We start from the raw sequence: 23,439 nt of genomic DNA, 5'->3' as shown, positions 1-23,439 counted from the left end.
ACGTTTAGGAGCAGATTTTTAATTGTTTTACCATGGAGTAGATGGGAAAAGAAATGGAGTAAGGGTTATTTTAAAGGAAGAGCTGGCAAAGAATGTATGGGAGGTGAACGGAGTATCAAATCAAGTGATGAAGCTGAAACTCGAAATTGTGTGAGTTGTGTATTATGTGATTAGCGGCAGTGCCCCACAGGTAGGATGGGACCTAGAGTTGAAAGAAAAATTCTGGAAGGAACTAGATGAAGTAGTTCTGAGCATCCCAGACACAGAGAGAGTTGTGATTGGTGCAGATTGTAATAGACATAGTGATGAAGGAAACAGGGGAGATGAAGAAGTGACGGGTGAGTACAGCATCCAGGAAAGGAACTTTGAGGGACCGATGGTGGTGGACTTGAAAAAAGGATGAAAATGGCAGTAGTTTTTTCCAGAAGAGACAAGAACATAGGATGACCTTCAAGAGTGGCGGTAGAAGCAAGCAGGTGGATTACATTTTGTGCAAACGATGTAATCTGGAGGAGATTACTGATTGTAAGGTAGTGGTAGTGGAGAGTGTATCTTGACATCATAGGATGGTTTTGTGTAGGATGACTGATGGTGGGTAGGAAGATGAAGAAGACAAAGGTAGAACAGAGAAGCAGGTGGTGGAAGCTGAGAAAGGAATATTTTGCGACCTTTTGGGGGAAAAAAGTGAAACAGGCTCTTGATGGACAGGAGGAGCTCCCGCAAGACTGGACTGGTACAGCCAAGGTGATCAGACCGACGGGCAGGAGAGTACTTGGTGTGCCTTCTGGTAGGAAAGGGGAGAAGGAGACTTGGTGGTACAATAATACAAAGAAAATACAAGAAGTCATACATGGAAAGAGGTTAGTAAAGAAGTGGGACACAGAGAACTGAGGAGAGGTGAAAGGAATCCAATGAAATGCAACATAGGGCAAAGGTAGAGGGGGCGAAGGCTAAACGAGGCATATGACGACATGTACACCAGGTTGGACACGAAAGAAAGAGAAGAGGATCTCTACATGTTGGCCAGACAGAGGGATAGAGATGGAAGTACAGTGCCTTGTGAAACTATTTGCCCCCCTTAAACTTTTCAACCTTTCGCCACATTTCAGGCTTCAAACATAAAGACATGAAATGTTTTCTTTTTCTTAAGAATCAACAACAAGTGGGACACAATCGTGAAGTTGAACAAAATTTCTAGGATATTTTATACTTTTTTAACAAATAAAAAAACTAAAAAGTGGGGCGTGCAATATTATCCGGCCCCTTTACTTTCAGTGCAGCAAACTCACTCAAGAAATTCAGTGAGGATCTCTGAATGATTCAATGTTGACTGATGATGATAAATAGAATCCACCTGTGTGTAATCAAGTCTCCGTATAAATGCACCTACTCTGTGATATTCTCAGGGTTCTGTTTAAAGTGCAGAGAGCATCATGAAGACCAAGGAACACACAAGGCAGGGCCGAGATACTTTTGTGGAGAAGTTTAAAGCCGGATTTGGATACAAAAAGATTTCCCAAGCTTTAAACATCTTAAGGCGCACTCTGCAAGCAATCATATTGAAATGGAAGGAGTATCAGACCACTGCAAATCTTCCAAGACCTGGCCGTCTCTTTGAACTTTCACCTTGAACAATGAGAAGAATAATCAGAGATGCAGCCAAGAGGCCCATGATCACTGGATGAACTGCAGAGATCTACAGCTGAGGTGGGAGAGTCTTCTTCTATTCATAAAAAGTCTCATTTACGTTTTGCCACAAGCCACTTGGGAGACATACCAAAGTGGAACAAGATGCTCTGGTCAGATGAAACCAAAATCAAACTTTTTGGCCACAATGAAAAATGATATGTTTGGCATTAAAGCAACACAACTCATCACCCTGAACACACCATCCCCACTGTCAAACATGGTGGCGGCAGCTTCATGGTTTGGGCCTTCTTTTCGTCTGCAGGGAGAGGGAACATGGTTAAAATTGATGGGAAGTTGAATGGAGCCAAATACAGGACCATTCTAGAAGAAAACCTATTCGAGTCTGCAAAAGAGATGAGACTGGGACGGAGATGTATCTTCTAACAGAACAATGATCTAAAACATAAATCCAAATCTACAATGGATTGGTTCACAAATAAATGTATCCAGGTGTTAGAATGGCCAAGTTAAAGTCCAGACTCTTTTCCAATAGTGAATCTGTGGGCAGAGCTGAAGACTACTGATCGCAAGCGCTGTCCATCCAACGTCACTGAGCTTGAGCTGTTTTGCAAGGAAGAATGGGTAAGAATTTCTCTCAATGTGCAAAACTGATAGAGACATACCCAAAGCAACTTGAAGCTGTAATTGCAGCAAAAGGTAGCACAACAAAATATCAATGCAAGGGGGCCGAATAATATTGCATGCTCCACTTTTCAGGTTTTTAAATGTTAAAAAAAGTTTAAAATATCCAATAAATTTCCTTCTACTTCACGATTGTGTCCCACTTGTTTTTTAATTTTATATCTTTGTTTGAAGCCTGAAATGTGGTGGAAGGTTGAAAACTTCAAAGGGGCCAAATACTTTCACAAGGCACTGTAAGTGCAGCAGGTAAGGGTGATTAAGAATAGAGATGGAACAGTTTTGACTCGTGCCAGTAGTATGGTGAATCAATCGAAAGAATACTTTGAGAACTTGATGAATGAAGCAAATGAGAGAGATGGAAGAGTAGAAGCAAGTATGATGGGCCAGGAAGTGGCATTGATTAGTAAGGGGGAAGTTAGAAAGGCACTAAAGAGGATGAAAAATGGAACGGAAGTTGTTCCTGATGACATACTGGTGGAAGTATGGAAGCAATTTGGAGAGGTGGGTGTGGAGTTTTTGACCAATTTATTCAACAGAATATTAGCGGACGAGAAGATGCCTGAAGAATGGAAGGAAAGTGTGCTAGTTCCCATTTTTAAGAACAAAGGCCATTTGGAGAGCAATAGGAACTATAGAGGAATAAAGTTGATAAGCCACACAAAGAAGTTATGGGAAAGAGTAGTGGAGACTCAGGACAGAAGTATCTGAGAGCAACTGTATGGTTTCATGCCAAGAATGAATACCACGGATGCATTGTTTGCCTTGAGGATGCAAGTGGATAAGTACAGAGAAGGTCAGAAGGAGCTACATATTGTCTTTGTAGATCTAGAGAAAGCCAATGGAAGAGTACCAAGAGAGGAACTGTGGTACTGCGTGTGTAAGTCTGGTGTAGCAGAGAAGTATGTTAAAATAGTACAGGACATGTATGATGGCAGCAGAACAATGGTGAGGTGTGCCATAGGTATAGTTCGATTTTAGTTTCATCTGACCAGAGGACCTTCTTCGACATGTTTGGCGTGTCTCCCAGGTGGCTTGTGGCAAACTTTAAATCAGACCTTTTTTGATATCTTTGAGAAATGGGTTAAAAAAAAATATCCAATTTTGTTCCACTTCACAACTGTGTCCCACTTGTTGTTGATTCTTGACAAAAAAAAAATATTTTATCTTTGTTTCAAGCCTGAATTGCTGGCAGTAAGTAGCACTCATTTCTATCGAGGCCGGATTTTGCAAATTCTATTCTGTTTATAACCTTGATGTACAGAATATTTAGGCACAGCCGAGGGGAAGGGGGAGTCCGATTTAGTGGCCTCAGGAATCCCTCGCTGCTTTTTGCAGATTATGTGGTTCTGTCAACTTCCTAAAGCTGTGATCTTCAACTCTCCATGGAGCAGTCCGCAGCTGAGTGTATAGCGGCTAGGATGAGAATCAGCTCCTCTAAATCTGAAATCCTAGACCTCAGTCGGAAAAGGGTGGAGTGGATTCTCCAGGTCAGGAATGAGATCCCTTCCCCAAGTGAAGGAATTTGAATATCTTGGGGTCTTGTTCAGCGTTAAGGTAAGAACTGAAGATCGACAGGAGGATTGGTGCAGCATCTGTAGTAATGCACACTTTATATCGATCCATTGTGGTGAAGGACATAAGCCAAAGTCTCCATTTACCAGTCGATCTACGTTCCTACCCACACCTATAGTCACGAGCTTTGGGTCATGACCGAAAGAATAAGATCCCGGATAGAAGCGGATGAAATGATTTTCCTCAGCAGGATGTTTGGATTCTCTCTTAGGGTGAGAAGCTCATCCATCTGGGACAGGCTCAGAGTAGAGCTGCTGCTCCTTCGCATTGAGAGCAGGCAGATGAGGTGGCTCAGGGATCTATTTCGGATGCCTTCTGGATACCTCCCTGGTGAGGTGTTCCGGGCGTGTCCCACCGGAGGGAGTTCCCAGGGACACCCCAGGACAATGCTTGAGAGACTGTGTGTCTCAGCTTGCTTGAAATCGCCTTGGAATCCACTTGAAAGAGCAGAAGGAAGTAGGTGTGGAGAATGGATGAATGGAATCAAGGAAGGTAGGCAGGTAGGTCATATTTGTAAACCTGCTTTCTTGTGCGCTCAGGGCCATAGATTGCACAAAAGGTTATATTTATATAGGTTTATGCTGGTGGCTGCTGGTTTTTATCTCAATCTGGTTTATGTTACTTCCTTATCACATTGTTCTGACCACCAACTTCTTCTGCTTCTTGAAACAAAATAAGATCTGATTGAATCTCATCAATGGCATACATTTGCGTATCATTTTTATACAATGTCAATATTTGTCATCGTCTTAGTCCTTGGAAGTTAATTTTCATTTCATCATCGTTCTGTCTTTGTCAGAGTAAAAAAGGTGATCATCTTGACATTGCTGAAAAATTTTCAACAAAAACGAAACAGCAGCCAAAATCCTGAGGTTAGGAATCACAGCCCTTAAGTATACTTTATACTATACATTTTGTGCCTTATAGAATGTTTTCTTCACCAAAGCACCAAGTTGTACTGTTCCAACATGCACAACATCTGTGTTAAAATTGCTATGTGAACCTTTGGGTCCTTTTACAACTTAAAATAAATTGACGATATAAGAAGCAGAACCAAGCTTTTAGTAGAAACGGGACTGCTCGCCCACTTTTTTTTTTCCCCAAAAAGGTTCAACTGTACCATCAGACTAATTCTATGCTTGTACGTTTCGTTGTCAGGTGCTGCTGAAGATGATTTAATTCTAGAAGTTGTCATCTTGATTGGCACAGTGTCCATGGATGATTCATGTGCAGCCATGCTTGCCAAATCAGGCATCATACCTGCTCTCATTGAACTGCTCAATGGTGAGAACCCTTACTCGTTATTAATGCTTCTTCAGTTTTCAGTTAAGAAAGCATTCAAACCTAGAAAAACTGTATTTCATTCAAATTTTATGTCTTAGTGTATGGAAGGCCAATTTTCGAGCGCAAGTTCTCGTCTACATGAAGGTATATGTTCAACTGTGGCATAAAATACCCGTCTTGCTTGATAGCTTGATGTTTTTACAGAAAAATATAAGTACAGTGGTACCTCTACTTACGAAATTGATCCGTTCCGAAAGTTGTTTCGTAACGTGAAACTTTTGTAAGTAAAAACACATTTTACATGTAAATAGCCTAATCCGTTCCAAACCCCCCGCCAAAATAAGCATTTAAAGTGTACATAATGTAAAGAATAATGCATTATGTTCATTTATCTTAAAAATAACCAGTCAATGTGTACATAATGTCAAGAATAATAAAAAAAATATGTTCATTTACCTTTGGGGTTGAGGGTGTGCCAAGCAAAAAGGCATTGTGGCATCTTCAGAGGCAGAGGCACGCACATAAATTAATTCCACTAAAATTAATCAATTCCACAACCTATAAATTTAAAACAAACATTAACTTTCACTGTTTCCTGAAGTACCAATCCAAGGATGTTTGCCTTTGACGGCTTTTAATAATCCTGCGGAAATGTACAAGTCAAACGTCATCAAAGTGAGCGATAGCCAGACTAGTTAACATTTTCCAGATAATTCTTTTGAATACATTCAGAAATGTCATGGAATTTCATCAACACGTCTTTTATTCTGACTGACGTAATAGTGGCTGCCTCCTCCTCTAAGCCACAAACTGCTCCTGCATTGTTGTGTGTTCCATCACCTCCATCCAGCCTTTATCTTCTCTGTTGAAGGATCTTCTTGGTGAACCAACTCGTCAATGTCCTCGTTAGCCTTTCCCAGCGAAACAATTTCCTCAACTTCAGGTTCTACATTCACTTCAAACCTCTCAAGTCGAGCAGCAACAGCATGAGGCCACATGGCAGCCACCACATGGCAGCCGCATGATGTCATTAGCCATCAATTTCTTGGGGCCCATGGTGAAAAAGGATGAAAAATCTGCAAAGTAGTTGTACAGTACGAGTGTGCGCGGATTTGATTTTTCCAAACCCAGTCAGCAGTCTGTCATATGCTGTGATTATTTCACCCCAGATGCTGCTACTAGTTTTATATAAAAAAAAAATTCAAACCTGGATCACTGCCTATCATACATCGAATTCCAACATCTGAACAGATCAGTGTTCCCAAAGGTATCAAACCTGAACTTGGATCAGCCGCTGAACCTGGACGAGGTGTAATAACCTCAGAGGCCCCCGCACTGATAGTACCAGAATTGAGAAGAGCTTTTGTAAAAGACAAGTTGCACCGGTATGTTGGTCATCTTTTGTTTCCTGAAAACTCTGAACACTGTTGACAAAAAGCAGCATATGTTGTTCTTGGGAAAAAAAAAAAGTTTTATTACAGAAATGTTTTTACCATTCTCAACTAGAAAAACAGGGAAATATTGTATACAAACCTTTTATTTCTTTAAGGACAGTTCTCCAAAATGTAAAAAAATGACCCTGACTCAGTATATTTGATTATTGATAAGTGCAGGCAAGCATATGTTCTGATGTGTGCAGGGTTTTTAATTTTAATAAAATTCTATGTAGTACTAAAACAAGAAGTTATGTATTGCATACTAGTCACTCCCAGAATATTTTACACCTGCTAACTAATGTAAATTCTCTTACGCACAAATTTGATTGTATACTTCCTTGGGAAACTTGGTTGTCAAGTAAACCAAAACTGCGACAGTTACCAGAATCATCTGGATTTATATGGGAGAAAACATTATTTGTAATCCTTTGAATTACATCAGTGAATTAAACTTTCCTTTGTTACCACATTGTCACATTGCAATTTTATCCACATAAGCTGCTTTAAAACCTCATCAGAAGTACAAAACAAGGGCTGATTGAAATTAGTTTGTGCTTTCACCTGTTTTCACCTTTTCAAAAATAATCAAAAATGCACCATGAAATGTATCTATATATTTTTTCTTATTTTATAAACTTTGACCCTTACTTTTCTCCATTAATTACAGATGTTGCAGGAAGCATCTTTTGCACAAGAGGTTGACATCAAACCAGCAGATGCTGAATGTCTATTTTAGGTACAAAAATTACCAGACTGAAGTACCTGTTCATGAGAAAGGAACACAGATATCTTTCCAAGAGCTATTGCAACATGTATTTCAACATGAGGTGATCTCAAGATGCTCATATTGAAAGACCAAATAAGCATTCAGTGCAAATGTTATGAGAGAAACATATTTATACATAATGTAAGCATACAGTTCAATAAAAATGTTATGATTTTTAGTTCTGTGGTGTATGTTTGTTTCAAATACGAACATATACATCAACATTTACACAAAGACTTAAACAAAACAAAAATATTAAGGATGTAGATAATTTAAATCCTGTGTACGCTTGGGTATCTGGATTAGGAAAGGTGTCTTGAATCTTTTGGCACACAGCAGGATGGAAGTGGCATGTGGTTATTTCAGCCTACAATTCCCCAACACCATCTCCCAAGCTGTCTATAGGCAGTATAGAGCTAAAAATAAGAAAATGTGACTCATATGACAATTTTCCAGAATGGGACTTTGTTTGAGCAAGCATTGATTTGCCAAATGCTGCTTTTAGCAGGAACAATAATAATATAATTATTCATTCCCAAAAATTTTTATGTAAAGGGAAAAAATCTGGGCTGATTAAGAAAAATAGTAATATTAATAAATTCTCAATAACCTAAAAATTAGAAAATTTACTTATTTGACAATTTTCCTGAATGGGATATTGTTTGAACAAGCATTGATTGGACAAATACTGCTTTTAGCAGGAATAGTGATTATATAAATAACATTTTGTTCCTTAAAATCCTTATTTGTGAAAAGTTATCAACTTACAGATCAGCTACGTGGTATTTAAAATATAAATTTAAAACAAGACCAAAAACTTTTATTCATTCAGGATAGCTAAGCCATTTCTATTTATCCGTTCATGGCCGAAAAAAAACAACTTCACAAATGCTCACCAGTCGTTGTTTCCAACACAAAGTATGTTTTCCTCCCTGGGTCTGACTGCTGCCAGTCCTGGATCGACACCTTTATGGCCAGCCGCTTCATCTGCATTTTAAATTTTGTTTTGTGTAACTGGCTCAAATTGATAACTTGTAACGCCTTTATATACTTTGTATTCTTCACCATCTTCATGGGACCCTTCAGAATCACATTCATCGCTCGAATTACCAGAAAATTCATTGTCGTTCTCAAACTGATGTTGCACTGCAGCCATGTTTGTTTTGCTTAGTATAAGGTCACAAATCTTCTCGGGAATATCTGCTGTGTGCTTGGGTTGTCTCGGGGAATTCATCGAAGTGCGATCAATTTTTGCCAATAATCGATACCTACAAATGCTTCCTTCATATCTGATTTCAGATTCAAACTCATCTTTAAAAACTGTGTAAAAGAAGCAAAAGGTGATTTGAACACTTTCCATACCCTTTAAAGGCAGGTGTGGCTCAGTAGGCTGAGCGGATTGTCCAGTGATAAAAGGGTAGCTGTTTCAAATCCCAACTCTGACTTGGTGTTTTGGCACCATTGTGAATTTGAGATTATTGCGTACACAGTGAACAGCGTAGAAAATAAAGGATCGAAAGTACAAGAGAGAGGAGAGAAGGAAAGACAGTTGCTGGGTGGGCCTTCAATGTTGTGGAGCCAATCAGCTCCAAAATGCCAATCTGTTTTTGTTTTGGGTTTTTTTTTGTGTCATTTGTCCGTGTCGTGCCGGGGATGTCGCCTTGAATCAATAATTTATGCGCCTTCCCGTTATATACTACATACTGTATAGAGATCTGGCTTTCTTTTGTGGGGTGGAAAAATAAAATGAGAGTGATTACTGTAATAAAATATTCAATCAAAACATTTTCTACTTTTCTTACTGTGAGTACAGTGTTGCCCCGTTATTCGCGGTGGTTATGTTCCTTACCCCTGTTACGTTCCTAACCCCCCATTGTGTCGTCTACTTCACGTTCTCTGACAGATTCTATTAAAGTGATTTCTTGACAACAAATACAGTGGTAATAAGGTTTGGGAGTAGCTTGTGAAATCGAACTCCCCTTTCCCAAATCAGTGAGTTTGTCGTCTTACATGGGGTGCAATTACGTTTTCACTGACAATTTAGGATTTTTTTTAAATGTAAATAAATTGAACCTCAAACTGTATTTTGTATTTCCTTTGGTTGTCCCTGAGTGACATTAAAATTGATATGAAACCTGTTTGTGTGATAAATTTACAACAACAACAAAAAAATCAGGAGGGGGCAAATAATTTCTCACGGCAATAGATATGGTAACATTTTGGGCACCAACAACTACCTCATAAAAGTTCTGTGTATACACTTGAATGTTGATAAAATGGGCTCTGATATAACGTATATTGGTTAAACAGACCATTGGAACTGAACAATGTAGCAAATCAAATGTATTTGTTTAGCACATTTCATACACGAGGTAACTCAGTGTCCATGACATGATTAAAAATATTTGAAAACAAAGAGATAAAACATTTAAAATGGGATAAAAACAATGAAAATGACAACAAAATATATATTAAAATTTTTTTAAACCGCATCCAGTGCAAGTACCGTAATGTCCGGCCTACAAGCCGCAACTTTTTTTCACACGCTTTTTCAACCTTGTAGTTTATGCGATGATACGACGCTAGCATTAAACTCGTACTGAAGGTGCACTCTGTAGGCCAGGAATTACAGGAATATGATTAAAAAGTGGATATACTCTAAAAAGCATGAGAAAAAAAAAGTTTTCAACCTGGATTTATAAAAAATTCACACTTGGGGCTGACCTCACTCTGTTGGCAATTCCATTTGTATGCAGCATAATAGCTAAATGCTTCACCATGTTTGCTTTGGACTACTATTTGACCTGAGTCAGTCGATTTCAGAGCTCTACTGGGTTTGTATTCCGTAAGCATTTCTTTCATGTATTCAGAACCTAAATCCATCCATCCATCCATCCATTTTCTACCACTTCTCCGGATCGGGTCACGGGGAAAGTAGGAGGGATCCCGAGGTGTTCGCAGGCCAGCCGAAAGACATAGTCTCTCCAATGTGTCCTGGGTCATTCCCGGGTTCTCTTTCTGGTGGCACATGCTCAGAACACCTCACCAGGGAGGTGTCCGGTTGACATCCGAATCAGATGTTGCAGTCACGTCATCTGGTTCCTCTCAATGTGAAGGAGCAGCGGCTTGACACTGAGCCCCTCCCGGATGACCGAGATTCTCAACCTATCTCTAAGGGACACCCTGCGGAGGAAACTCATTTCGACTGCATGCATCCACCACAGCTCGTGCCCATAGGTGAGGGTAGGAACTCTAGAACTCGGCTGCGCCTAGAGATTCTGTCCATAATGGTTATGAACAAAATCTGTGACAAAGGGCAGCCTTGGCGTAGTCCCACGGGAACCGAGTCCGACTTATTTCCGGTTTGATGGTCTAAGCTCTCCCGATGCGGCAAAGTCTCTTTGTGAGTAATGCGCATGCGCGTATATTATGTAAACTTCCGACCATTTTGAAACGTCCCCATCCATGCTTCAACATGTGCCATTCGACAACTTGTCGCCGAGTGTTCATGTTCGCTATAGACGTCTCAGAAAGACGAACACAGTGAATGTACATATATGTTTATATCTTTTTTTTAATCAACTTTTTTTTTAAGGTTAGGGTCATATAACGTATGTTAGCTCCCTCTTTGTAGAACAAGGGGAACTATGAGACCGGGAGATTTCCCAGTTAAACGTCTGCTAGTTCCCCTGTTAGTAACCCATGTGCATTCATCACAAGGAGACTTTTCAGCACGGGAGAGCTCTCAGACCATCACACCGGCAATGCCGACCAAGCTCTGACAATGGTCGTACAGGGACCGAAGAGCCCGTTTCAGGGGGTTCGGTACCCCATACTCCCGAAGACCCCCCGACAAGACTCCCCGGGGGACACGGTCGACGCCTTGTCCAAGTCCACAAAACATATGTAGACTTGTTGGGCGAACTCCCATGCACCCTTGAGGATCCTGCCGAGGGTATTAAGCTCGTCCGCTGTTCCACGGCCAGGACGAAAACGACATTCCTCCTGAATCTGAGATTCGATTTCATGCTGGAACCTCCTCTCCAGCGCACCTGAATAGACCTTACCAGGGAGGCTGTGGAGGGTAATCCCCCTATAGTTAGGTTATAGGAACACACCCTTCGATCCCCTTTCTTAAAATGGGGGACCTCCACCCCATTCTGCAAATTCAGAGGCACTGTCCCCGATGTCCACGCGATGTTGCACAGGCGTGTCAACCAAGACAGCCCCACAACATCCAGAGCCTATAGAAACTCCGACTGAATCTCATCCACTCCCGGGGCGCTGCCACCAAGGAGGATTTTAACCAGCTCAGTGACTTCATTCCCCGAGATAAAAGAGTATGCCTCGGATCACCCAGACTCAGCTTCTTCATGGGAAGACGTATTTGTGGAATTGAGGAGTTATTCGAAGTATTCTCCCCACCGACTCACAACATCCCGAGTTGAGGTTAGCAGTCCCCATCCCACTCAATGTTCCTCGGGATGTGAGCAAAGTTCTTCCGGAGGTGGGCGTTGAAATTCCCTTTGACAGGGGAATCTGCCTGCCGTTCACAGCAGACCCTCACAATACCTTTGGGCCTTCCACGTCAGACCGGCATCTTCCCCCACCATTGGAGCCAACACACTATCAGGTGGTGATTAGTTGACAGCTCCGCCCCTCTCTTTACTTGAGTCTCCAAGAGATGCGGTCGCAAGTCCGATGACACGACCACAAAGTCGGAGACAAGGCAACATCTCAAGACATCAGACAGGAAGTTAAAACTAGGGCACAAATGAACAATAACCCGAATCTTACGACCAAAATGGTTAAAGTAGCTTGAGGATAACAAAGTCAATGTGTTCAAATACTAATTTGCACCTGTATCACACACATAAATAATTTAAAAAATTATACATTGTGATTTCTAGATTTTTCTTTTTAGATTATCTCTGTGTTAATCTGCAAGGGTTAGGTACAAATTCAGGTAATGTAGGTTGAAGACAAAAAAAGAGGGGGAGAGCGACTAAGTCGGCAGAAGAAGAAGCGGCATACACAGTCCCTACAACTGCGTGTAGGGACTTTGAATGTTGGGACTAGGACAGGAAAAGCTCAGGAGTTAGTTGACATGATGATTAGGAGAAACGTTAATGTATTGTACATCCAAGAGAGCAAGTAGAAAGGGAGTAAGACTAGAAGCTTAGTGGCGAAGTTTAAATTCTTTTACCATGGAGTAGATGGGAAGAGAAATGGACTAGGGATTATTTTAAAGGAAGAGCTGGCTAAGAATGTCTTGGAGGTGAAAAGAGGATCAGATCGAGTGATGAGGATTTGAAATTGAGGGTATTGTGTATAATGTGATAAGCAGCTATGCCCCACAGGTAGGATGTGACCTCGAGTTGAAAGAGAAATTCTGAAAGGAACTAGACGAAGTAGTCCTGAGTATCCCAGAGAAAGAGAGTGAGAGAGAGTTGTGATTGGTGCAGATTTCAATGGACATGTTGGTGAAGGAAATGGCCGATGAAGAAGTGATGGGTAAGTACGGCATTCAGCAATGGAACTTTGAGGGTCAGATGGTGGTGGACTTCGCAAAAAGGATGGAATTGGCAGTGGTGAACACTTATTTCCAGTAGAGACAGGAACATAGAGTGACCTACAAGAGAAGAAGTAGAAGCACGCAGGTGGATTATATTTTGTGCAGACGGTGTAATCTGAAGGAGGATACCGATTGTAAGGTTGTTTTGGGAGAGAGTGTAGCTTGACAGCATAGGATGGTGGTGTTGAGGATGACTCTGGTCGCGGTTAGTAAGATTAAGAAGACAAAGGTAGAGCAGAGAATCGGGTGGTGGAAGTTGAGGAAGGAAGAATGTCATGTGGCCTTTCGGAAAGAGGTGAGACAGGCAGATGGACAGGAAGAGGTCCCGGAAGACTGGAATACTACTGCCAAGGTACTCAGAGAGGCAGGCAGGAGAGTACTTGGGGTGCCTTCTGGTAGGAATGTCCAGAAGCAGACTTGGTGGTGGAACCCCAAAATACAGGAAGTCATCCAAGGAAAGAGATGAGTGAAGAAGAAATGGGATGTAGAGAGGACTGAGGACAGGCGGAAGGAATACATTGAGATGCGACATTGGGCAAAAGTAGAGGTGCCGAATGCTAAACAAGCGGCATATGACGACATGTACCCCAGGTTGGACACGAAAGAGGGAGAAAAGGATCTCTACAGATTGGCCAGACAGAGGGACAGAGATGGGAAGGATGTGCAGCAAGTAAAGGTGATTAAGGATAGTGATGGAAATGTGTTTACTGGTGCCAGTAGTGTGCTAATTAGATGGAAAGTACTTTGAGAAGTTAATGGAGAATGGGAGAGGGGAAGAGGTGAAGAGGCAAGTATGAACGAACAGGAAATGGCAGTGAATAGTAAGGGGAACGTTAGAAGGCACTGAACAGAATGAAAAATGGAAGGACAGTTTGTCCTAATGACATACCAGTGGTGGTATGGAAGGAATTTGAAGAGGTGGCTGTGGATTTTTTGACCAATTTATACAATAGAATACTTGCAGGAGAGAAGATGGCAGAAGTGTGAAGGACCAGGAAGTGGCAATGATTACTAGGGGGGAAGTCAGAAAGGCACTACAAAGGATGAAAAATGGAAAGGCAGTTGGTCCTGATGACATACCGGTAGAGGTATGGAAGCAATTTGGAGAGATTGCTGTGGAGTTTTTGACCAACTTATTAAACAGAATACTAGCGGGCAAAAAGATGCCTGAAGAATGGCGGAAAAGTGTGGTAGTCCCCATTTTTAAGAACAAAGGCGATGTTCAGAGCTGTGGAAACTATAGAGGAAATAAGATGATGAGCTACACAATGAAGTTATGGGAAAGAGTAGTGGAGGCTTGACTCGGGAAAGAAGTAAGTGTCTGCAAGTAACAGTCTGGTTTCATGCCCAGAAAGAGTACCACAGATGCATTATTTGCCTTGAGGATGCTCGTGGAAAAGTACAGAGAAGGTCAGAAGAACCTTGTGTCTTTGTCGACCTAGAGACAGCCTATGACAGAGTACCAAGAGAGGAACTGTTATACTGCATGCGCTAGTCTGGTGTGGCGGAGAAGTATGTTAGAATAATACAGGACATGTATGAGGGCTGCAGAACAGCTGAGGTGTGCCGTTGGTGTGTCAGAAGAATTTAAGGTGGAGGTGGGACTGCATCAGGGATTCGCGCTGAGCCCCTTCCTGTTTCGGTAGTTATGGATAGGCTGACAGATGAGGTTAGACTGGAATCCCCTTGGACTATGATCTTCGCAGATGATATTGTCATCTGAGGTTAAAGAAGGGAGCAGGCGGAGGAACAATTAGAAAGATGGAGGCACGCACTGGAATGGAGAGGAATGAAGATTAGCCGAAGTAAAACAGAATATGTGAGTGAATGAGGGGGGTGGAGGGGGAAGAGTGAGGCTCCAGGGAGAAGAGATGGCAAGGGTGGATGACTTCAAATACTTGGGATCAACAATCCAGAGCAATGGTGAGTGTGGTAAGGAAGTGAAGAAGCGGGTACAAGCGGGATGGAACAGTTGGCGGAAGGTGTCTGGTGTTCTATGTGACAGAAGAGTCTCCCGCTAAGGTGAAGGACAAAGTTTATAAAACGGTGGTGAGGCCAGCCATGATGCACAGATTAGAGACGGTGGCTCTGAAGAAACAACAGGAAGCAGAACTTGAGGTAGCAGAAATGAAGATGTTGAGGTTCTCGCTTGGAGTGAGCAGGTTGGATAGGATTAGAAATGAGCGGATTAGAGGGACAGCCAAAGTTGGATGTTATGTAGACAAGGTTAGAGAGAGCAAACTTAGATGGTTTGGACATGTTCAGAGATGAGAGAGTGGGTATATTGCAAGAAGGGTGCTGAGGATGGAGCTGCTCGGCAAAAGAGCGAGAGGAAGACCAAAGAAAAGGTTGATGGATGTTGTGAGGGAGGACATGAGGACAGTGGGTGTTCGAGAAGAAGATACATGACATGGGCTTAGATGGAAAAAAGATAACACGCTCTGGCGACCCCTCACGGGACAGGCCGAATGGAAAAGAAGAGATTGTCTCTCTCACAGTGGACTTGTACCCACGATGAAAATTTCAGACCCCTTCATGATTTCTAAGTGGGAGAACTTGCAATATAGCAGGGTGTTCAAATACTTATTTTCTTCTCTGTGTGACTGTTGAAAGTCATGTCGGAATCAATCAGAACAACGAGGTTTCAGACTTGGTCCATGTGTTTACTCACAGCAATTTTCTTTTCTTTATTGCCAAAAACAATTGTCTCAGTTTTGTTGTGGTTTAGTTGAAGAAAGTTTTGGCTCATCCAGTTATCTGATTTAGACAGTGACACAAAACCTCAATTGAACTGAGTCATTGCAGAGACTGCAAAATATAACTGTGTGTCATCTGCATAGCTCTGATAGTCCAAATTAAAGGTTTGGAGAATTTGACGCAAGGGTACCATATGCAGACTGAACAGTTGGGGTCATTGCCATTCGTTGGTATTGATCACTTCCAATGGTTACAAAGTAGCTCTTTTCCTCCAGGTATGACCTAAACTGTTTCAGGACTGTTCCATTTAGTCCTATTGATGTTTCCAACTCATTCAGCAGTATATTATGAGCTACCATTTCAAAAGCCACACTGAGAGATCCAACAAGAATAAAATTGACACCTTTCCTGAGTCAGTTACCAACCTTATATCATATAATACTTTAATAAGAACAGATTCTGTACTGTGCTAAGTTCGGAAACCTGATTGAAATTTGTCAAAAAGTCCATTTAAATTCAAGAAAATGCTGAGTTCATTAAAAATCACTTTCTCAAGAATCTTGGCTATGAAAGGGAGGTTTGAGATGGGTGTTTATCTTGCTAATATGGAATTGTCCAGTGCTATCTTTTTTAGAAGAGGTTTAACATCAGCTACTTTAAGAGCTTTTCCAGAAGTAGTTTCCATTTGTCACTTAAAGTGCCATTGACCACTGAATTGGCCACTGTTATCCAATGCTGTGGCGAATTGCAGGTTGCAAATGGGATTGACATATTTTCTGGTCACAGATATACAATGTCATGTGATCCAATTCCAAAAGGTGTGTCTGCCATGCCTACCTGGCCATATTTAATGGCAGCTGTGGCGGTCATTTCATGATGATCAGTTTGTCAATTTGCACAAAATACAGTGCGAGTGAGCGGCATGACGGCAATGTTAACTATGTGGAGTATGAAACATCTTTCTGTAGTTTGGAACGTGCTATTTTTGCTGCATTTTTGTCAAGCTCTTTGCTTTCGGCATCACATTTGGAACGAGGAAGCATTTCCGATGAGTACTCAGTCAACAATGTCATCATGACCAAGCACATCAGTATGGTAAATTTGGATAAAATGTGAAACTGTCAAAGATGTTCAAGCTTTTTTTCTTATTTAAAATATCTTTGTGCTGTACTGGGTATATTAGGCCTCGAAAAACCTAAAAAACAATTTTGCACGTGGGTGCAAATGGCCTCAAAAAAAATGTGCTTCACTGTAATAGACATTCGACTATATTGGACCACCCCACCATAAGTCTATTCCGTCGAGGTTCCACTGTACACTAATATATTCAAGGACCAAACACTACCTTATTTTAACCATTCCTTGTTGGTTCTCCCAATATTGTTGTATAATAAAGAGTTGGAGCTATTTACAACCATGCATTTTTTTTCTTGCCGCAGCCCAACAGGTGGATGATGAGTTTGTCTGTCAAATTGTCTATGTTTTCTATCAAATGGTCTTCCACAAAGCTACCAGAGATGTTATCATCAACGACACACGTATCCTTTTGCTCATTAGAAACTGCACTGGTGTTTTTTTCCCCAATTAAATGCATAGATTTCTGTCTAGCTAAAAATAGCTTCCAGTTATTCAAATCATTTTCCTTCACTGTTGACTATTAAGAAGCCCCAACATACCTCATCGACCTAATGCATGATAACAATGCAGAGATCCGTAAAGTTTGTGACAACACACTGGATATCATTGCTGTGAGTATTTCTTATATTTTCTAGAATTTTTTTGTCATAAGATGGCATTTCCACAACAAACTAATATATAAAATACTGTAAATATTCTTAACTCAATCCCCTACTCTTCTCCCTTAATAATATTTTTTCTTTTATCAGCACTTCTTTGATTTGCACTCTCAGAACCACAGCAGGGCATATTTAAGTAGGGACATATGAAGTGAAAGTTCTGCAAAATGGATATAAAAAAATTGTCTTGGGGGGAAAAAAAGGTAGCTATATGAAACTGTTGTAATTCCTTCACAGTCCAAATAAGTTGAAGGAAATAGCCTCAATTTATCGCGCAGTCAGCAGTTAAAGCACATCCTTTCATTTTACATCTACTACGGTGTTGTTTCAAGACAAAAAGGTGAGAATTTTTTAATGTCCTAATATTTATGGACCTGACTGTATACCATTAGTTATACAGACATGGGTCGTTATTGTTACAAATTATTCAATAATTCAGGGTGTTTATAATGGCTTGCTCTTTCTCTTTTTTCAATGCATTCTTTTGTTTGTCTGAAAGATTATGGTTTTGGAGATATAGGATTCTGCCCAATATCAGCAATAAGTACGGTTCGTAGTGAATAACTTTCGATAAAGTGATCAGTTTATTTTCTTTCTTCACCATCGCGAAGGTCTAGATCGGGAGTAAGGTACTATAATACAAAGCATGTCGCGAACCCAGGAAACAATTTCAGCAGAAGATTTTAATGAGGCAGATCAGTAAATAAAAGTATTTTTGACAATTTCATGGGTAACAGCTCAGAGGACCGTCAGGTTGCAACACTGTCATCTCTCTACAGTACAGGGACAGCAACTTAGAACAACATGGCGATTGACACCCCTCTGCCACCGCAAATCCAGCAGTGCCAGCTTTTTCTGCCAGAAGTGTACCATCCCATCACGGGATCAGGATCCTCACTGAGAGGTGCCTGCAAGAGAAAACAATGGTTCATAGGCTCCTACTCCGGTATATAAGCTGTATTTAAAAAAACATAAGGTTACACGATATGGGTACAATTTCTTTTAACAAGTTAAAATACAGTTTTTAACTCTCCTGGAATTCAAGACCCTATCCGAGGGTCTGCGCTGTGGCACTGCTCTGGCCACATGAATGATTAGTGGGGGAAACCAAATGGTAAAAGCATTTCCACAGGCAACAGGAGACGTCTTCTACAACTGAGCTGAACAGCAGAATCGAGAGAAGTTTTATTTTTCCACACCCTCACTCTAACTCACATTGCCTGCAGCAGGAAGCGTTTCATTCATGCCCCTTTCCTGTCTTCGTCTTGTGAGAGGAACTCATTGCTGGGCGAAATAGAAAATATCCATCACAAAGTGGGTCATTTGATTACGATTATGATATAACATGATATATATGTTTTCTGCTACTCAAAATATTATACATTGTATTACTGCAAACTTGTCCTCACTTTATTATGAGGTAACATTAAACAGACCTGTCACAAAGGAGATTTATCCAGTCGTGCTGCAATTTGGACTATAGCTTTTGATTATCTTACTAATCGACGATTAGATTCCTCCAGATATCCATCCATCCATCCATCCATTTTTGGAGCCACTTATCTAACAAGGAAAAAAGCAACAATAGCGACGTTGGAACAGTGTCTGCTTGACAAAATGGACCTAAATGATCAGATAGGGCAGAAGGCAAAAAGCTTGGTCCAAAAATCATGAAACAATGTCAAAAATCGAACATGGCAAAACATGAAAATGTAACTTGACTGATATTTCAGTAACACTATGACATGGAACAAGGCAGTTATGCTAGTTGACACTTGTGAACAAAAATGCATATCCACACAACAATCTTGCAACAGGTTTCATGAAAAACAAGGCTTAAATACACAATGTAATCAGGCCGCAATAAGATGCATCAACGCGCATGAGGAAGGAAGTGGCATGGCCATGCCCCCGCCCACCGCGTCTGCTGTCAAACACCCAACTTAACGCTGTCCTTCCATATCAGGGTGTGTGGCGCGCATGGGGCCGTGGAGAAACACACCCCTGACATATTTAAGTGGTGTAAAAATGTTAGGGTCGGTGGGAATTTTTAGGATCTGTCAGGAAATTGGAACCACAAGCTTTTTTTTTTTACGCCTAACGTCTAATCTCATTAATATCATTTGCAACACTACTCAGCTCTTTGTTAGTGACACCTTGTGATGTTGAAAATGAGTACACATGCCTTTTGGGCCTGTCTTTGACCGAGCAGGACCAGGTGTCATTTTTTTCTAGCTAATTGTCAAAAGTTTGACGCGTGTTATTATTTTGGCTTCACAAGTCTGTAATATTGTGCTTTGCTAGCTTTGTGTTGTTTTTTTATGCTTACCAAAGCCTTTAGCAGCTAGTTCGCACAGCTGTGATATGGACAGCAGGCAAGGGCACACTGCGACTCCCAAATGTAGCTTGTTAATAAAATTTGAAATTTCAACTAACTTACCAAATGAACTTATTCAGCTTTGATGAATAAAGTACATTTAGTTATTAGTTCGATTGGATTGATTCTGCGTGTTTACTATCACTGAGAGTCAATTCAATTATTTGCAATTTAAAACTTAAGCTAATTCACAAGTTTTGTTTAACTTTAGTACAGAGTTAAATCCATTTATAAATGGGTTTGTGAATTAATTAATTGCTTGTATCGCTTCCAATGATAGCTTTAAATGAGAACAAAAGCATAAAGATTTTTTTTATTCCCAAAGTGAAATTAAACCAATCGAATATTTTGCGTTGGGGGCAAAAAAAAAAAAAAATCAAATCCAAATTGAAAGTATAACATACTACTGTTCAGTTTCAGATTCAATGAGTGAGAGATGACTGTTTTTTTACATCCAACGGCACAATTCACATACGTACTGTAAAAAAGAAGCCACTGGTTTCTTTTAGGCAGCACACGGAACCTTCTCGAACAACGACCGCTGCTCTGCCACACTCTTTTTCCTAGTTTACCTTACACCCACCCCCCTGCTCTTAAGGTTAGACGTACACTCATAATTACAAATGTTACAGTACTTATGCAGCCCATCAATTTGTTTTATAATGATAGCGTCCACCACCACTGCTTTAGTTACCAACACAGTCTGGGCAACGTAGAGCAAAGACGGCTAGACATGTTGCTTATGTTTACTTTTGATATTAAGGAGTAAAGTTAAAAAAAATGCTGCTGTTTTAAGATGCAAGGACTGTCGGAGTATGTGAATAATCGAAGAAAAAGTGGTTGAACTGGACGAGATTTTCTCTTTTTCGAGTGGGAAAGGTCTGAGCTGAAGCCAAAGTAGAAAGTGCAGGATGAGATGGTGTGTAATTTTAAAATTCCACCCTGGCACAGCCTGATCCAGGATGAAAGCACAGACAATACAGTGCACAAACGGCTAATTCTGTATTTTAAATATAGGAGCCAACAAAACATTAAAACTGTTTGGGGAGCATCATCCCGCCCCTCGTCGGTACCTTGCAAGAGGCTGGCTGGCTGCTTGAATAGTAGATCCTGGGGTAAAAAAAAAGTCTGGGCACCCCTGATTTAAAAGAATCAAAAGTAGTCGTGGTGATGGGTTTTTTTTTCAGTGGAAAACGTCAGCTTTTAAATTTATAAAACGATTGCTGTTTGCCGCATGTAGTAACTGGCACTTATGAGGTTATGAGGAAGCTAGGCAGGCCTGTTTCGATGACCGACAAATGGCATAGCAGCGCTATGTTAACATTAGCAGAAACAAACGAACAAACCCAGAGCAAAGTCTTATGTGGTGTTGCAGACACAAGTTTCTCATCGTGCACTTCTGCTTTCCAGGTGAGGTGGTTGTGTGAAACATTGTCCAAAATTCCTTATCCTTGAATGATGGCAACTTCCCTGTTATTTTTGAGACCGATTCCTCAAAGGTTTGTCATTTCTTTTTCCTAAATGTAACCCTAAAAAATAAACGTGGGCCCCTTTTTCAAGACCGGCATGTGACGACCACGTGGCTCTAATACACAAAGCAAAAACAGAAGATGGTGTTCGCCACAGACGCCAGGTGTTTTCCACCATACAAAAGAATGAACACTTTTGTTGAGAAGCTAATCTTAGATTTCTCACATCTAAAAAACAATCACGTTCTTGTCTACGGTAACAGAATGGGGCTCACACATAGATCATGTCCAAACGTGCTAAAAGCAACATGGCGCATGCTTTCCCTAAGATGGGGGTGACATCAAGATTTAATTGAAAATATTGTATGTTTGTGTCTTAAGTTTATTTTGCCAGCTCGCTATCAGGCTCACTTGGGCTGCACCAGAAATATAATGTATATGGGTTGGATGAAAACATAATGTATGAGAAAAATGCATTCAGATGAACGCTTCTGTCCCACTTCTGAGTTAGCATTTGTCTTGAAAAAGGGACACCACATTCCTTTTTTAGATGGGTTACATTTAGGAAAAAGGAAGGATAAACCTTTTAGTAAATAGATCTCAAAAATCCCAAGGAAGTTGCTCCATGCTAAATAATAGCGTTCTCGATGTACAGAGGCAGTACTCAATAAAGCAAGACACACATCACAACAGGTTGTGAAATTTTAGGTGGTCAAACGAGGAGGCACGGTGAAGCAACTGCAAACTCAACAGCACGTACCATATTGTCGCACGCTTTTGAAATTTTTCAAACTAACCTTTGCTTGCCGAAAAGCCTCGTCCTCGAGGGGGGGAATCCCTCATTGCAGCTTGAGGTTCATCACACATTTCACTTGCTTATTAAAAGTTATTGAGGCGTTTTTTTACAAATGTTTATCATATCATTACTTATGTAGCGCGCTGCTGATTCATTTATCTGCCGTCATTGATAATATCCAAAAGTTTTGCACCAATAGTCATCATTTCCTGTTACTTAGTCAAGGGGTCGTTTTTCTGCATTAAGCTTTCCAAAAAACAGCTCCTCCTTGAACATCTCGACAGCGAGGGTACCTATGCGAGGATCCTGTTCGTGGACTTCAGCTCCGGGTTTAACACCATCATCATCACCAGACCACATTCGTTTAACTGGCTAACAACGAGTAGCATTTGAGATCAAACAGTGCGGATGAAGCATCGAACGTGTTTAGCTTCATAACGTATATGACCTAAACAACGGGTGCAACAAGGGACGTGAGGAACTTTAACAAGTTTTATGTTCGTATCCAAATACGAGCCGTATCATTCGCGTAGAAGCTGCTCGGCCCAAGTTTAGCCTACCGCGCGAACAACTTTACCTAATCCCTTATGTCCACATATCCTTTGAATCGTCATATCCATTATATTCTCACACAGGTAGTATGTGATTTGTGGACCTTATGTTATGACTGTTTTATTTTATAACTTTTATCTCACTGAAACTTTAACATAGATTAAGTAGTATGTAAATTGTGCATCTTATGTGTTGACTTTGTATATTTGATTGCTTTTATCTGATTTAACTTAAACATAGACTCGGTAGTGTGTGAATTGTGTATCTTATGTGCTGACTTTGTTTATTTGATGGCTTGTTTTTGTCTATTTGCAGCCCAAAGAGGTTCACAATTCCTGTGCAGAGGGTTGGGGCAGGAAGGGCATCCGGCGTAAAACTGTGCCAAACATATGAGCGTTCATCAAATGACTTTCATAACTGATAGGTCGTGGCCTGGGCTAACTACGCCCACCCCTGGCACTGTTAATTTGCAAGGTGTAGGTAGAAATTCAGGTAATGTTGGGCGAAGTCGGCAGAAGGGGAAGAGGCATGCACAGTCCCGACAACTGTGTGTAGGGACTTTGAATGTTGGGACTTTGACAGGAAAAGCTCGAGAGTTAGTTGACGTGATGATTAGGAGAAAGGTTGGTGTATTGTGCATCCAAGAGAGCAAATGGAAAGGGAGTAAGGCGAGAAGCTTAGGAGCAGGGTTTAAATTCTTTTACCATGGAGTAGATGGGAAGAGAAGTGGACTAGGGGTTATTTTAAAGGAAGAGCTGGCTAAGAACGTCTTGGAGGTGAAAACAGTA

At 40.9% G+C, this 23,439-nt stretch overlaps 1 protein-coding gene across 7 annotated transcripts in view; it reads left to right on the top strand.

The window, feature by feature from the left end:
• Positions 1-23,439, top strand: part of kifap3a (kinesin-associated protein 3a) — a 206,669-nt gene that overhangs the window by 164,923 nt on the left and 18,307 nt on the right. For 6 of the 7 annotated variants that reach the window (XR_009795737.1, XR_009795738.1, XR_009795739.1 and 3 more), the window contains 3 exons: positions 5,062-5,187; positions 17,101-17,199; positions 17,324-17,409. Coding sequence is in view for 4 of the 7 variants with exons in the window: in XM_061825097.1 (XP_061681081.1) it covers positions 5,062-5,187; positions 17,101-17,199; positions 17,324-17,409 (311 nt within the window). In the remaining 3 variants the exon portion in view is untranslated. Of the gene's footprint in view, positions 1-5,061; positions 5,188-17,100; positions 17,200-17,323; positions 17,410-21,244; positions 21,334-23,439 lie in introns of all 7 variants that reach the window. The other variant, XM_061825098.1, reaches the window with a different exon arrangement.

The sequence above is a fragment of the Syngnathoides biaculeatus genome, chromosome 7 (genome assembly GCF_019802595.1).
Source record: "Syngnathoides biaculeatus isolate LvHL_M chromosome 7, ASM1980259v1, whole genome shotgun sequence".
Classification (NCBI taxonomy): domain Eukaryota; kingdom Metazoa; phylum Chordata; class Actinopteri; order Syngnathiformes; family Syngnathidae; genus Syngnathoides; species Syngnathoides biaculeatus.
Note: the sequence above shows the minus strand (reverse complement) of the source record. Positions and strands in the feature narration are given on the sequence as shown.